Raw genomic sequence first — 16841 nt, forward strand, 5'->3', positions numbered from 1 at the left:
ACCTTATTTTATTTTTTAAATTTTATTTTATTCAGAGATACAGCACTGAAACAGGCCCTTCGGCCCACCAAGTCTGTGCCAACCATCAGCCACCCATTTATACTAATCCTACACTAATCCCATATTCCTACCACATCCTCACCTGTCCCTATATTCCCCCACCACCTACCTATACTAGGGGAAATTTATAATGGCCAATTTACCTATCAACCTGCAAGTCTTTTAGCTGTGGGAGGAAACCGGAGCACCTGGCGAAAACCCACGCAGACACGGAGAACTTGCAAACTCCACACAGGCAGTACCCAGAATTGAACCCGGGTCACTGGAGCTGTGAGGCTGCGGTGCTAACCATTGCGCCACTGTGCCGCCCCTGATATGAAATTAATCACGTTAAGATCACTTTTCCCCAGAGAATCCCTTACTATGAGGTTACTAATTAACCCTATCTTATTACACAAAGCAAGATCTAAAATAGCCACTTCACTGGTTCCACAACGTATTGTTCTAGGAAACTGTCTTAAATGCATTCTATGAACTTGCCCTTCAAACTACTTCTGCCAGTTTGATTTCTTCAGTTTATATGAAGATTAAAGTATCCACCAGTTATTGTATTGCTTTTGTTACAAGCTGCTCATAGTTCTTGACTAATACTCCATCCAGCAGTATAGCTATTGTTAGGGGACCTATAAACTACTTCCGCCACTGTCTTCTGCTTCGTTATTTCTCAACTCCACCCATACTGATTCTACTTCCTGCTGTTCTAAATTAAGATCCTCACTACTGTCCTTAAGTCATCCTTTATTATCAGAGCTATACCCCCCGCTCCCTTTTTCCATTTTGTCAGTCTTTTTGAAACATCAAGTACTGTGGAATATTTAGTTCCCAACCTTGATCACCATGCAACCACATTTCTGCAATGGCTATTAGATCAAACTCATTTATCTCTATTTGTGCCATTAATTCATCCATGCTTCATGCGTTCAGATAAAGCTGTGTCATTTTAACTATTTTAACTTTTATCATTTTCCCCAATTAGGCCTTATTCAATGATGCACTGTTACCATTACCCTCTCTCTCTCTCTCTCTCTCTCTCTCCCAGTATGCTCAGGATAAGGGTGGATCATTTAGGACTGAGATGAGGTGAAATTACTTCACTCAAAGGGTTGTGAATCTTTGGAATTCTCTACCCCAGAGGGTTGTGGATGCTCCATCATTTAATACATTTAAGGCTGGGATAGCTAGATTTTTGGGATTTCAGAGAATCAAGGGATATGGCTGGCAGGCGGGAAAGTGGAGTTGAACCCTAAGATCAGCCATGATCATTTTGAATGGCGGAGCAGGCTCAATAGGTATATGGTCTACTCCTGCTCCTATTTCTTGTGTTCTTTAAATGATAAATTTCCCCTCACTTGAACCCCCCCCCACATCCTGCTTCAATCTCCAGTCTCTGCTGAAGTAGCTGATCTGTAAGTGTGTTGCAATTTGTTTCAGCTGTCTTCAATTAGGGAGTGAAAAATCCAATCATGTTGCCTGTTTTTCATCATCGTCCATTTCTCCCTTGTTGAAGTGTGTGTGTAGATGCTAGATGAGGACACGGTGGGCTCGACTATGATGCTTTCTGGGGTCTAGTAGACTGGTGGTGCTCACTGTCAAGGTTCACATAATAAAAATAACCTGAAGGACAATGTTCCTGAGGGAACGGTACCCCAGCAAGAGCACCTTCAGGAATGAAGTGGGAAAAATATTTTTTAAACTCAATGAAAAATTGCATTTTGTATGCTATACTTCACAAATATTAATTTATTAATTAATTACTAAAATATTGAAGAGTTAGGCTACAATGCCCCTTTAAGAAAGGAGAAATGACATACTGTTAATGTAATGGTGTAAATTCCTTGGGGACTTGGACAGGGAGCAGTAAATATAGGCCTTTAATACTGCAGCTGGTGCAAGAGTACATTACTCCTATCTGACACACAGCCCTTGTAGCATTTATCTGTTTTGTTGAATTGATTCCTGTAAATTCAAGTAAATTTTTTCTACTCTATATTGTGACTGATGACCTACCAGAAATACATTGGTTGGTGTTAATTGTTACATTTTTAGAAATAAATTAACATGTACTGTTTGTAACTGACTGAAGGTTTGTCTAAAGTCAACTCTGTAGGTCCTGGTTGTTTATTGATTCACAAACAAATTGCATTTTAATTGTAAGGTATCTACATAATAAATATCCTCATCATTTTGATTTGACAACCGATTGCAATAGTCAATAATGCATGAAACATCGATTGAAACTTAATCTGTCAGACCATGTTTACGACTTGGAGAAATTCTTAAGTGCTTTATCGAATGCGCAGCAGAGGCTAGAAACTAAAGATCAGTAGCTGTTGAAGCCCTGTGGCAGCCTATAAACCGAAAGCTTTAAGATCATTTTAACTATAATTTGCATGTGGTACTCTAAAATTTGTGAATGAATGCTAATGTATTGATTTAAAGGTGCCTAAAAATAAACCTGAGACATTCATTTAGTACCTTTACTTTTAACTTCCTGAACTTAATAAATAGCCTTTAATTTATTCTTATTGACTCATAACCTCCTCCAATTGACCTGTTTGTTTCATCACTCGTCTGCTGCTGCCTTAGCCAGTTTAAGTCACCCTCATACACTGATTGCCCCACAGGCTTGGTAGTCTCCTGCTTTTTATATATTCAGTTTCCTCGGCAAGCAGCACTTGTAGTGTAATTAAACAGGGATGCACACCAGAGAATTGCCCATTTAAACTCTTCTAAAAGCCCAATCAGGCATCTTGTGGGAAGATCAAGGGAACCACCCCCAACATCTCCTCCTCTTTCTCCCCCCCCCATCAATAGCAAATGAAATGAATGATTAATTCTAATGAGGAGAGTCTCTCGGGCTGGGTAGTTTTCCACGTGACTGCTATTTCCTGGTACCTGAACTGATTCTGTAAAACCTGAAGACCTTGTCTGTGTATACGGTGAAAGAGGGCAGGCTTGCAGTTGTTGGAGAACATCAGCCTTTGCTGATTATATCATGCAGGTCTGCAGTCGCAGGATTCACTCACAACACTCAGTTGATCTGCGTTTGATTTTGAACCAATGTTTGTAATGTTAAGCTCAGTGCCAATTTAGAGTGAAGCAGAATGTGCTGCAAAGATGATGCGAGTGGTAAGAGATTGTTTAAAATCTCCACGGCACCGCTCTGCACCCAATGAACGGTGAGTCTGAAAACTATCAGGTTGTGATAGTGGTGGGGGTTGGGGGTTTGTGGAAAAGGGAAAAATGTGTTGCGAGATAGAAATAATATCTGGCAGGTTAAAAAAAAAATGTCGTCATGTCTGTGTGCTGCTAAATGCTTTTTAATGGGGACAAAATTCTAGATAAAATAATACAAGCATTATCCCGTTTCTATTGTGTAATACAATGTGAATACACATAGGTATACGAATGAATGTAGAGTGCCAATAATTCATTTATGTGGTACAGTTTATTAGTATACCAACATAGGACTTTCAATGAAGTGCTGATTTTGTGCAGTCAAAATCCATTATTAAAAAGAAAAATAAGCAGGAATTATTCATTTTGTCAGATTCTGAAGTTCATTTGTGTTTCATTTTAAACAGGTTTATTGTAAAACACATTATTGTACAATTTGTTAGTTTCTTGACATCAGCTAAAGTGTGTGGGTAATAGTTTAAAATTTAGTCTTTTACCACAGAATAATAATACTGTTTAATGGTGGGATGATCTGTAGCTCCTCCTCTTCCTCTGAACTCTAGTTTCGATTAGCTGACAGCTCCCTAGCAACAGTGACATTTGTGGTGAGAAAACGTCTCGTTGATTTTTGCCTCTCTATTTCACAAAACCCACTTCTGAGAGCAGACACTGAAATTGGGCTTTTCATTCTTCATTTAAAACAAGATATCCTGCAATCCAACCCAAGGCCCTCGAGCACTAGCTCACTGTCTGAAGATGCATTTGAAGGGCGAGTCAGGGTTTGGGAGCTGGTTGGCTGTTCCTGTTGTCGCCGATGTCCTTAAATATACCTGCCTTGTCTGCTGGTCTTCCAGGGAGAAAAGCAGTGTGGAAGTGGAAATCAAAGGAAAAGAAGAGGCCGTCAAGCAGCGAACTAGTGAGGTTCAGGTGAGTCTTAATTACACCAGTTTATTTTTAAATTAAAGCATCTGCAAAGTCATGTTGCCCTTGCTGTATTTTTCTGGCTATTTTTCAAGAGTTGCGATTTTGCCAATTTTACTAACCGTGAAAGGTTTTAGTTACAGTATCTTGTCAGTTACATCATTCAGAATTTTACTGAAGGCACGCAGTAGCTATTTTTCTTAATGAGAAAATTGTATTACTGTTGGATGAAATATACTTGCCATGATTTTGCATTACATTTACTGATAAACACATTAAAAATATATTAAGCAATGTTTGGAAACGTGGATGAAAATAGGGAACTATTTTTAGCATATTCAAATTTTCTAATTTTTCGAATGTGATGACTTTTTAGCTCACACAAGATTAGTCTGAAGTAAAAAGTGATTTTGCACTTCAACGTTATGTTTTGCATATTTTTACCTGAGACACTGATGCACAGATTTGATATTTAGTTTATTGTCCAACACTGTGAAATCAGATTCCATGTGTTTTAGTGGCTGATTTTTCTCCAGTCCCAGGTGCTTGCAGCAGTGAGTATAAATTGGTCAGTAAGGAATTTGCACAGCAGTTTCTTCAAATTGCAAGTTGTATTTGCCCTGGTTGCTAGATGGCCTGGATGGAGGAATTAGCTTGGTTGGACAGGGGATGGTAGAGAGTAAACTGTCCTTTTCTCTTTGGTAGCTATTAATATAAGTTTCGCAGATATTTGTAACCATCATGATTAGCTCCAATGTTTTGTTGTGAAATTCCCTTCCTGAGTATTAGAGACAGCGTTAAAATATCAGCACCATACTAGATTACAATTGCATGACATCATGGCTTGTTCATAAAAATGTATTTGTATTCCTATTGTGCTGTGGGATTTAGTTCAAAATAAATTGGTACATTGATAGCATTTTAGGAGGCCAGTAAGCAAATATTATTCAATTTCTTTTTGCAACATACTAATCTTGAGGCTTGCAGCATAACATTTTAGGCTAAAGAAATTAATAGTTTTCAATTAGTCATTCCCCCTCTTTTCTGTGTTTTCCTTTTATCTTGTGTGGTATTTTTTATTTGACTGCACATCAGTTTTGGTAATGCCTGCCTTTTTATTATTGTGAATTATTGTTATCCAGATACGTTGAAACAATATTTGATTATAATTGGTTATAATTTTGTTTCTTGCTGTAATTTTTTTTTAAATGAAAGTGCTGTAGAAAGCCGCGCAGTGGTTAGCACCACAGCCTCACAGCTCCAGTGCCCTGGGTTCAGGTATGGGTGCTGCCTGTGCGGAGTTTGCAAGTTCTCCCTGTGACAGCGTGAGTTTCTGCCGGGTGCTCCAGTTTCCTCCCACAGCCAAAGACTTGCTGGTGGGTAGGTAAATTGGTCATTGTAAATTGTCCCTAGTGTAGTAGATAGGTGGTAGGAGAATGGTGGGGATGTGGTAGGGAATATGGGATTAATGTAGGATTAGTTTAAATGGGTAGTTGTTGGTCAGCACAGACTCAGTGGGCCGAAGGGCCTGTTTCAGTGCTGTATATCTAAATGAATAAAATAAATAAAAAGTAGAACCATTTGCCAGTGCTACAAAGGCAATATTTTTCTTCAGTAGCTACAATAGGTAGTGGAAATACCAAGTGATGGAGGGATAGTTATTAAATTTTATCAATGTTAGGCTCACTTAAGGAGCTTAGGTCTGTTCTGTTAAGTCAGCTGCCAAAGTGGTTTGAATGTACATAAATACTTCTCTTTTGGACACACTAGACTGGATTTTATTGGCGCGCATGTTCTGTGGCCGCCACATCCCAGCACTGCGCAGGCACCAGTGCCATTTTTAAAGGGCTGATCAGAGGTTTAAAGTTTTAAAGATGTATTATACTTAATATGTTTTTAATAAATAATTAGGAGATGGAGCCCTTCCCCAACCTCCCAAATGGTAATTTCACTGCCCGATATTTACAAAACTTACATTATTCCCTACCCGACCTTCTAACATTTGCCCGTCAACCCATCCCCACAGCCAATAAAAATTGTTTTCCCCGCTCCCTCAACCCTCCCATCCTGAAAATTTTATTCCTACCCCCTCCCCACCAGGTTCTCACCTCAGAACTCCATACGGAGTTCCAAAGGCACGTGAGCTGCGTTCGGTGGCTGTGAAATCGGCGTGGGATGGCCACCTCCAGCAGGTAAGTTAACTTAAATCTAATTTCTGTTAATTTTAATATTTAGAGGGAGGCCCCGCTGCCGGGGCAGCACCGAGGAACCCCCACTGCCAGTAACATGCAGCGGACCCTTCTCGAAGTCGGGGCTCGAGGCGGGCTTCTCCCAGCTGAATTTTAAGGGCTCCCTGCCGCGACCCATGGTGTCGAGGGGCTGGTAAAATTCAGCCCACTATAATGAGTTGTGAAACAGAGACCAGAGAAAGATTTTCACACTCAGATGGGAGGAAGAACACAGGCAGGCAAATGCAAAAATTTGAGTCGCTGGCCAGCGTGATAGTTTGACCCAGGGCGGGATGTTGTTGGCATTGTCCTGGAGGCAGGTTAGGGGTCAGCAGAGCTACCCACCCTTAAGTGGTGGGTAGTTAATTAAGGCGATTAAATTGCCAAATCCTATTGTCAGAGACCGACTGGAATTTTCCAGTCAGCCTGCAGGGGATTAGGCCAGCTGCCTGGAGGGGACCTCCTGGCGGCAGACTGGGGTGCCAGTGCTCCAGGCAGGTTTTAAGGTCCTCCCTGCCTACCTGGCCACGGTTGTGGCCAGAGTTTGCCACTCCCACAAAGGTGGCCCCACTGCTGATTCCATTTTTTTAAAAAGTTGGAGAGAGCGTGCATCCTCTCTCTCTTAGCTGAGCTGCATGCTGCAGCTCCTTACTGCAGCTTCGAGAGCCAGTCCACCTGCCCACCCACCATCCTTACTTGGACAGCGAGCCTGCCCTCTAGCAATACAGGGAAAATTACTGCTCGGTGACTGTTTCCCAAACATGGTGGGGTTGTGACCCCTATTTGACCACGACATCGGGGTCTCGACCCAAAATCCTGCTCCAGATATTTTCACGGAATATAAGAAGAAAACTACCCCCAGGTTACACTTGTGCATCCTCCCATGCCTGGTTTCAAAATGCATTTGGAAGAGATCTGGAAATGGGTTACTTACCCGATCCTTTTAATCAGGAGGTGCATAGTGCAGGGAGACATCTATCCTTATACATATTTGTGGATGTTCCACAGTGTTTCCCATGAATAGTTTGGAGTGCAGATCATGGTTGTGATAAGCTGTTGAAGTAATTGCTCAAATATTCCTTGTGGGAATCCGAGTGCTTTGAGCTGTCTGTAATTGTAGCTGAGATCAATTACAGGTTAGTAAATTGCTTGTACGTTAAGCACCAGATCAATGGCTTTTTTTAAAAGGTGTTTTGCATCTGAGCTTTGAAGTGTGGTTGAGAATGTAATGGATGTGAGCTGAAGTTTTATTTGCATTAATATGCAAGAGGGGGATACAGTGCATAGTTGACAGCTGCCCTACTTCTGGTGCAGACATCATTGCTATCATTCATGTGGTGACGTACAAAACAACTTTTTGTGTGAACAGGAACTGCAAAGGGTTGGTATATATGCTAAAAGAGAAGAAAGATAGAGCTTGCATTTATGCAGTGTCGTTTATTTTTTCAGGACATCCCAGGGCACCACATCCAATGTAGTCACATAACATAGGGAATGCAGTAGCCAATTTTCACGCAGCAATGATTCCATTCACGGCAGTGGCATAAATGGCAAGATTTTTTATTTTAATGATGCTCTTTGAGGGATAAATGTTGACTAGGACATTGGACGATCTCTGCTGCTCTTCAAATAACGCCATGAGATCCTTTACATTCATCCAAGTGGACAGATCATCTGAAAGACACTTTCAATAGTGCAGCATTTCATCTGTATGGCATTGAAGTGTCAGGTTGGATGATGTGCTGAAGTCTTTAAAATGGGGCTTGTACCCAGTACACTCTGACTCCAAGGTGGTAGTGCTACCACTGAGCCAAGGCAAACACCTATTGCAAATTCTTATCCCAAAAAGCATCAAGGAGCCTGCAAATCCCTTCTCTCTCCATTTGTGCTTTGGCCAACAGCAACAAGACTGTAATGATGTAGAGTCATGGACTCAAAACAGCCAGCGCCACTAAGGGCACCGACCCTGCTACCCTTCATTGCACCTCTGACGTCCTTGTGGCCACCACTGACCTAGATAAGATTAGCCTCCTGACCCAGACATAAAGCCAGAAAAGTGTTCTGTATTGAAGGTGTTGCATCGCTGATTCAGAGCATGGGTTTCTCTCAGCTAGAGAATCATTTGATCTGTTTTCTCAGGTTCTTTCAGCTTTAATTTACACAAGCAAACAGTACATTGCTTACTGGAGATACTGTATGCTACCACTCTTGCCTACCATCCAGGCAGCTTATCTTTGGTTTCCGTGTAGGGAACATTGTATAACATGCCTCTTTCAGGCTGCATAATCGAAGAAGAAATTGGATAGTTTTTCTTGGATATGTGGAGCCCATGTCACTTTCATTGCCTTTACTCACCTCCAGAGGAGTGCCAAGTCTCGAACCCCTAACTCTTCACTTACCATTCCTTTCTGGAGCTGATCTGCTTGGAAATGGATCTCAGAACTAATCTTTCCCAGGCTGCTGGATCATCCTCAACTTCCAACAATCTAAAACAGAGATATTTCAAGAAGACCCTATTGGCCAATGGCAGTAATCTTTGTCATCAGTGCTGGAAGCATGATCACTATTGGTTTTACACTTGCCACTTATTCATTTAAACTTGTGCTCCCTTGTCTTACTCTTCCAGTTTATTGTAGGTTTCCGGCTATACTTTTTCCAAACTCTGATCCACCTACTAAACCTCTATAAGATCACCCCTTGAAAGCTTGCTTCTCAGCATGAAAAACCCAAATTGCATATCTTTCCTAATAATTTATATATTTGACACTAGAATCAGCCTTATGACTCTTCTCTGCACTGCTTCCAGCGCTAGAATCTCTCGTTTCTTGTTGACCAGAACTTGACGCAATACGTGAGATGCGATCTGATATGAGCTTTATTCATGGTCTCATTTGACTTGTTTTAACTGTGCCATTTGACTTTCTATCAGCTTTGTTGGTTGTTACTCTGTATTGGTTGGACTAGATGAGTGTCAATTCCACTAGTTGAGCCTTTTTTTTTCTTTCTTTCTTTACAGAGGCTGACTGACAGTGTTTCAGCATTTTCTGTTTTTGTTTCAGATTTCCAGCATTTGCAGTATTTTGTAAGGTTTTATTTTTTAAAAGTCTGTTTTCAACTTTTTAATGTAAATGAAAACAAAAAATTTTCAGCAACATGACGTTGTTTAAAAATACTTATCCCCTCAAGTTTTTTTGTATCATGCATTTCCCGAACCACGAGGACAAGCAGATGATTTGTTTCTAGATTGATGGGTAGTGCATGAAAACAGCCAGGCTGACTCACTTCTGAATTTTCCCTTGCACTTTGAAGAAGCACTCTACAGCTTAACCTCTCCATGCATGATGGATGGCACATCTGAGTTTGATATCACAAATGTGAATCCATGTCTTGCATTCCGAGGTGTAGCACGTTGCAGTGCTAGGAGGTTGTGCCACCATGTGTTTAAATATACATCTTCGGGACCAGTTGTCATCGTTTACAAAAAATTGCATTATTCCTGTCCCACTTGGAGGAATCTAAATTTTTGGCTTTCACAAGGTTGCCATTGAAAACACTGGAAGTCTCTTAGTATGTAGACTTGAGAAATTTGTGATGCTTTTAAATTCCAATAAATATTATAGCAGTGTTTTCTATTGATGTGCATGCATCCGAACACCTGAAAAATTTATGGGAGCAGGATTTCAAACTGTTAAGTATTTTATGGAAAATGAGTTCTGATGCCCAACAAGGGTTTTTGTTTCAAAAACAAGAAATGCTGGATTCACTCAGCAGGTCTGGCAGCATCTGTGGAAAGAGAAGCAGAGTTAACGTTTCGGGTCAGTGACACAGCAGAACCAGAAGTTCTGGTTTGTTTCCTGGGATCATTATCAATTGTTAGTACTTTTGGCTTCTTGGATGCCCATTAGCTTATATATGCGAAACACAAGCAGTTATGTATTTGGTTTATATCTGCAAGAAATTATTGAACCTTGCACTCCAACCAAACTTGAGTTTGTCTGATAAGTTATTTTGCAGGTGATTCTTTCCCGATAACTCATATCTTTGAACCTAGGAATTCTGCCTCACATCTTCTGCACTGCCTCCAATTCTAGAATGTCTCCCTTGTTTCTTGGGAACCAGACCTTGACACAGGACTTAAGTCTGATAGTAGAAACTATACAATGATCCTGTTTGGCTGTGTCATTAAACATGTTATCAGCTTTGTTGATTGCTCCTGTACATTGGTTGAAATAATTGAGTGTTGACCTAGTATGGGGGAGGCGATGGCATAGTGGTAATGTCACTGGACTAGTAATCCAGAGCCCAGGCTAATGCTTTGGGAACATGGGTTCGAATCCCACTATAGCAGATGGTGACATTTGAATTCAATTAAATCTGGAATTAAAAAGCCAGTTTTGTCGATTGTTGTAAAAATCCATCTGGTTCACTAATGTCCTTTGGGGTTAGGGAAGGAAATCTGCCATCCTTACCTGGTCTGGCCTACATGTGACTCCACAGACTCTTAAGTGCCCTCTGAAATGGCCTAACAAGCTACTCAGTTGAAGGGCAATTACAAATGAATTTAAAAAAAAAATGGGAATTGGAATAAAATGGAGAAAAATGCCCTACAAGACACAGTCTCGGTCTGTTTCGCCATGACACCAAGTCACCTTTGACTCCAGATTTATATCAGAGCTACTTATCATTAGTGCAAAGTGAAGCAGCTTTGCAGTAATACAATTGTAATATAAGTCCTAACATTTAGTTGGACCTTTTTTCTCGTTTGGATTTGAAAAATTGTTTGATTGAGAGAGTGTGGCAGCTGAAAGGAGTGACATTGATACCGTTTATCTAGTAATGAGACTGTTGAGCCACAACCTGAGTATGCTAGTGGATAAGTATGGATGCTGGATTCCAGTTTTTCTTTGTACTGCAACACTAATACATCTTTTACTCAAGATCATAGGAGGAAGCTGCAGGGTTTATTGATATTCACACTAGTCATGCTGTCATGACAATTTGGAGGTGTGGTGGCTGATTAGGAAGTTCACTGCATATTCTGAACTAAAATTTTAGATAGTATGCCTCTGTAATTATATTAATATGTCCATTAAATAATCTTTCATTCACTGGTTGCTATATCAGTGGAAACAGTTTTGTAAATTCACAGGCTTTCAAATTATTTCCTTAAATGAATAACCCCAGTTTAGGATCACAGTTAATGAACAAGCTAATATTGCAAGCAAAATGTCAGACATGTTGAATGTATTTAAATTATTTCCCTGTAGCACTGGCTCTGCTGCTGTAGCCTTTTGTTCATGCGAGGTGAGATAACTAAGGTTGAAATTTTCTGCAGTCTGTATAAGTGTGTAGTTCAATTAGCAACACTGCTGCATTTTTTTGCTCTTGGGTGGATAATTTCCTTTTGTTCACTTCCTTATGCAAACTGATCAGATTTACTAAGTAATGTGTTGGTGGTGAATGGGTAGGATGGGACTTGCATTTCTTGTAATGCTTTGCTGCTATTCTTTCTGGTCTTCCTTCTTAATATTGCTAAATTTATTATAATTATACCAAAATTTATTCTAATGTAGGCAAATATCTTTTTATCTGTGATTGGCTGAATATCACACACAGCCCTTACCCTCCCAGCTCCTGTCTCTGGTCTTCCCTATTCTGTTTCCCATTCCTGATCACCTTGACCTTTGGTATTGAACCTCCCACCTGTGGTGCTGCTGAACCCATATGTGTCCAGACTTCTGCTTATGCTCCTGGATCCTTTTTGTCCATCCTTCCCATCAGGTTTCGCACTCGAAGTGATGGATCCTCCAAATTGAATCTTACACGTGCCATAACATAATCTCTTCCACTGATTGCTACTGTTAATGCATGTGACTATTTTTGCCAGTATACAGTACTGTGCATTAATCAACTAATAACTGGATTACAGCTCATTGCTGGGGAAAAAAGCTTTCAATATTTTTATCTTTATTACAGGAGCAATGAAATCTCCAGCCTCCAATTAGCTATGCCCCCACTTCCCCTAAATCCTACGAGACGCTGTTTTCCCTCCTTGATGTTATCAAATTCCAGGCAATCAAAATAACACCAGATCCACACATCCCATCTTTACTGCAATTCCTCGTTTCTCTCCCCCCCGCACCCCCCCCCCCCCCCCCCCCCCCCGTCACCCATGACACATAATCCAATGCCCCTCATAATTCTCCTAGAGCCTAGAACCTCCCTTGCAGTATTCCCACATCCATGGAATGCTTGCCATACTCGTTCCACAACTGCCAGACTTCACAATGTTCTCCCAATTCCCCATTACCACTACATGCCTCCTGTCTACATGGAATCACTTCCTTTACCATCTTGCTGTATATCTTTGTCTTCAAAAAGAGATCACAGGTTTAGATAGCATCAACAGGGTCTTGTCCAACATGCAGGGAGCAACACTACAGAAGATAAACTAATGTATTAAAAACCTTGCATCATACTGCACATGCCACGCATTGTCTCAAGTGAATTTCTGCATCACATATTTCATTGGAGCCTGATGAGCATTCATTTCAAGGATGTAAAGGAATTGGTATGTGGACTTGTAGGATCAGATGTCTAGACTTTAGCAGCAAGATAACTCATTTATGTTGTGTAATGGTACTGTTCTAAGACAGTGCAATCTCTGCCTTCTTGTGAGCACCACCATATTGGTGATCCTATATGAGATGTACTATTTAATTTTGTATAGCAGAGTCACAACTAAGTGCTGCATTCAGTTCAAGCACAGTTAGAGGATTATGGGGTGGGGGGGGTAATAAATGGACTGTAGTAGGAGAGAGGAGGGAAAGGAGGAGGGGAAAAACTGGTGGGAGTAGGAGGAGAGGTGAGAGAGATTGAGGAAGGTGGAAGAAGAGAGGAGGAATGGATACCAAAGGAATGAGAGGGGGGAGAGGTGAAGGGAAGAGAGGAGGATGAATGAAAAATGGGGATTGGTGAAAAGAAGGGGCTCAGAGTGTAAGATTAGAGGCAGCAGTAGATGAAGTCGATGGGCAAAGGTAAGAGAGGATAGGGAAGGATGGAGTGGAAGAGAGAAAATACAAAAAAGTGCTTTAGTTATGAGTAGAGGTCAGATGTCCAGAGTGGGTGTGGGGGAGAGCCAGGCCAGAAATTATGGTTAAGCAGAGCACGGGCCGGGAGGCCATGCCACTGAGGAGCAGCCAACTGCTGAGAGAGCTGGTGTGAATTTGAGGTAAGGGCCAGGGCATCTAGATAAGTGGACGAATGGGTAGGAGAAAATGTAATTGTGGCAGAGTGCACTGCCATATCTGCCAGTGTGACATGCCATAGTCAAATGTCCACTGCCAGTCCTTTAAGAACACTTTAGTTTAGTTTGGAGATACAGCACTGAAACAGGCCCTTCGGCCCACCGAGTCTGTGCCGACCATCAACCACCCATTTATACTAAGCCTACACTAATCCCATATTCCTACCACATCCCCACCTGTCCCTATATTTCCCTACCACCTACCTATGCTAGGGGCAATTTATAATGGCCAATTTATCTACCAACCTGCAAGTCTTTTGGCTTGTGGGAGGAAACCGGAGCACCCGGAGAAAACCCACGCGGACACAGGGAGAACTTGCAAACTCCACACAGGCAGTACCCAGAATTGAACCCGGGTCGCTGGAGCTGTGAGACTGCGGTGCTAACCACTGCGCCGCTTTGTAACACTGTTACAAAGCTGCTTCCAATTGGTGTCACTGGTGCTGTAGATTAATGTTGACACTTCGAAAATGTTTTTTCCCCATAGACTAAGACTGACAAAGGAATTTCCAATGAAGTTTGAAATGGAATGTTGCAACTCCCTCAATGATTCTATTATATAAAAAAAGATATATACATGAATACACAATCAGTGTTCAGTATCAAAATTTTGGTGAATTTTGCTTTGATAGCTGTCTATATATTAGGAAAACTGGCACATATCTGCATTTCTACTGTGCCTACTAAAAAGCCATGATGTCGGAAGCAAAGTAAGTACCTCAAATCAGAATAGATTCAGTTCGTTTTTCAAAAAACATTACCTTCTTTGAGGCAATACAGCGGAATTTCACTAGATTGATCCCTGGGATGAGAGGGTTGTCCTCTGATGAGAGGCTGAGTAAATTGGGCCTATATTCTCTTGAGTTTAGAAGAATGAGAGGTGATCTCATTGAAACTTACAAGATTCTGAAGGGGGTTGATAAGGTAGACACTGAAAGGTTGTTTCCGCTGGCTGGGGAATCTAGAACACTGGGGATACAGTCTCAGGTTAAGGAGGTACTCATTTAGGACTGAGATGAGGAGGAATTTCTTCACTCAAAGGGTTGTGCATCTTTGGAATTCTTTACCCCAAAGGGTGGTGGTTGCTCCATCATTGAATATATTTAAGGCTGCGATAGATGGATTTTTGGTGTCTCAGGGAATCGAGGGCTATGGGGAGTGGGTGGGCAAATGGACTTGAAGCCCATGATTAGCCATGATCATTTTGAATGGCAGAGCAGGCTCGATGGGCCTTATGGTCTACTCCTGCACCTATTTCTTATGTTCCGATGTTCTTATGCATCACTGCAGGCTTACTTTGTTACTTGTTGCAAATTTGGAAATAAAGACTAATACCTTAGTAACTGATAGCAAATTGTGCTACCTCAGCTCAGAATTGACTCAGAAATAATGAGTCACTTGTCAAATTGTCTGATACATTCATTATAAACTTCATTAGCCTTTACATATTATATTTGGTTTTCCATGAGCTGTAACTCAGTTCTTTGTAAATGTACATGGTGAGTAAAAGTAGATTACTAAATATGTAAAATCTTTCTTCTGCATAGAGGATTGAATTCAAAGACACTGCATTTATTGCACTAAACGAAATAAGTAATGTAAATATTTTGACAGCTAAATTACAGTGTCACAGTCCTGCTTGCTCTGTGTTGCATGCGAAGTGTTAGAACTTCCATTTTAATGTAAATTATTTTCACAGATCAACCAATATTAAATAATGGGTTTCACGCAATGCAGACAGAATGTTTTTACATAATTTGGAATCTATGGAATTATTTATTAAAGGATTCACAATGTAGTTTGTTTTCAGAGAAATTGATTTACTTACAATTTTATTTCAAAATAGCTGCATGAGGAAAACAATTTTCAGTCTGAAATTCAGGCGCAGTAGTGATATCATTCGAAGTGGATTAGAACTGCTGATTTGAAAGCAATAGTGGGAGTTAGAGCTGAACTCTAATCTATGTTGACAATTTATCAAACTTCTCTTGCAGCTGAATTTTTCACTCTTCTCTCATCTCAATAAAACAATCAATTATTGAGCTGCATTTGGAAAGGCTGTTTAAAACCTGATTTCTAACAAGTTAGGCAGTATGGGGTGTTAAATTTTGATTTAAAAAATTCTTCCTGCAGTGCTTGAAACTGGATATCTTAAAATACCGTTATCCTAAAATATCTATCTTATTTGAGCACTTGCTTACTAACTTCTGTAGTGGAATTGGCAGGTCATTGGCCCAATGCTGTAGGGTTCCAATGAATGCTGCAATTGACTGTTAGTTCTGTGAGTTTGTATCACGATTGTTTGCACAATGAGTTCCTGATCTCAGATTTTGCAGCGTGAGAATGTACTGTACAGAGGCTTGAGCTACTCTCTTACATCCTTTTATATAGGTATTTACAATGCAACATTGGCGGAGACATGTGAAATAGATTGCCCGTGTTTCAACTTCAAAGTAGATGGAGTCTGAATTTGCTGCATTTCTTTAAATAAGTTCAGAATTCATGTTTCTGATTTGTATTAACATTTGAAAATTATATTTTTCATTAACTTTGCCTTCCTGTATCTTGGACCGCATTTTCTATTGGGCCGTCTTCAGTGACATTTTCTTGATGTGCTGGAAACCATAACCAAAAATTTGATGGCATTCACTGGTTTTCCAGATGCAAAATGGGTGCCTAAATATCCAATATAGCAGGTATGTTGCACATGCTCACTCTGAGGTGGAAGCAGGGATAGCACCGACACGTTGCACCACAGACATTTGACAAAATTATTTACTCAGCCGCGGTCACGGGGGCAATTAAGCTGCATATAAAGTGTATAGCCAATCTAATGCCATCAAAACACAATCTGATTTAAAACACATTTCTCCCTATAAATAAAGTAGCTAAGCATACAAACATTAATGGAGAGCAGCACAGCTGTATTAGCTAGTTAACAAGCAAAATAGTATGCAATGCCAATGCAAATTACTTTTGTTAACAGAATAACTGCACCGTATCACAGGGTGGTAGATGGACTTTATCGGATGACTTCTGTGGATTCGCACTGTGTCAGGAGTGCAAATTCATCCAATAAACCATGAAACTCGAGAAGATTGTTATTGTGGTCATTGAGGTGAGGCAGTAGAAAAATAAGCAATAGGAAG

General features: G+C 40.6%; 1 protein-coding gene across 3 annotated transcripts in view; it reads left to right on the plus strand.

Moving 5' to 3' along the window:
- eps15 (epidermal growth factor receptor pathway substrate 15) overlaps nt 1-16841 on the plus strand; it is a 217462-nt gene that overhangs the window by 115310 nt on the left and 85311 nt on the right. For all 3 annotated transcript variants that reach the window (XM_068037147.1, XM_068037148.1, XM_068037145.1), the window contains exon 13: nt 4092-4164. In XM_068037147.1, the coding sequence (XP_067893248.1) occupies nt 4092-4164 (73 nt within the window). The remainder of the gene's footprint in view (nt 1-4091; nt 4165-16841) is intronic.

Source organism: Heterodontus francisci, chromosome 8 (assembly GCF_036365525.1).
Source record: "Heterodontus francisci isolate sHetFra1 chromosome 8, sHetFra1.hap1, whole genome shotgun sequence".
Classification (NCBI taxonomy): domain Eukaryota; kingdom Metazoa; phylum Chordata; class Chondrichthyes; order Heterodontiformes; family Heterodontidae; genus Heterodontus; species Heterodontus francisci.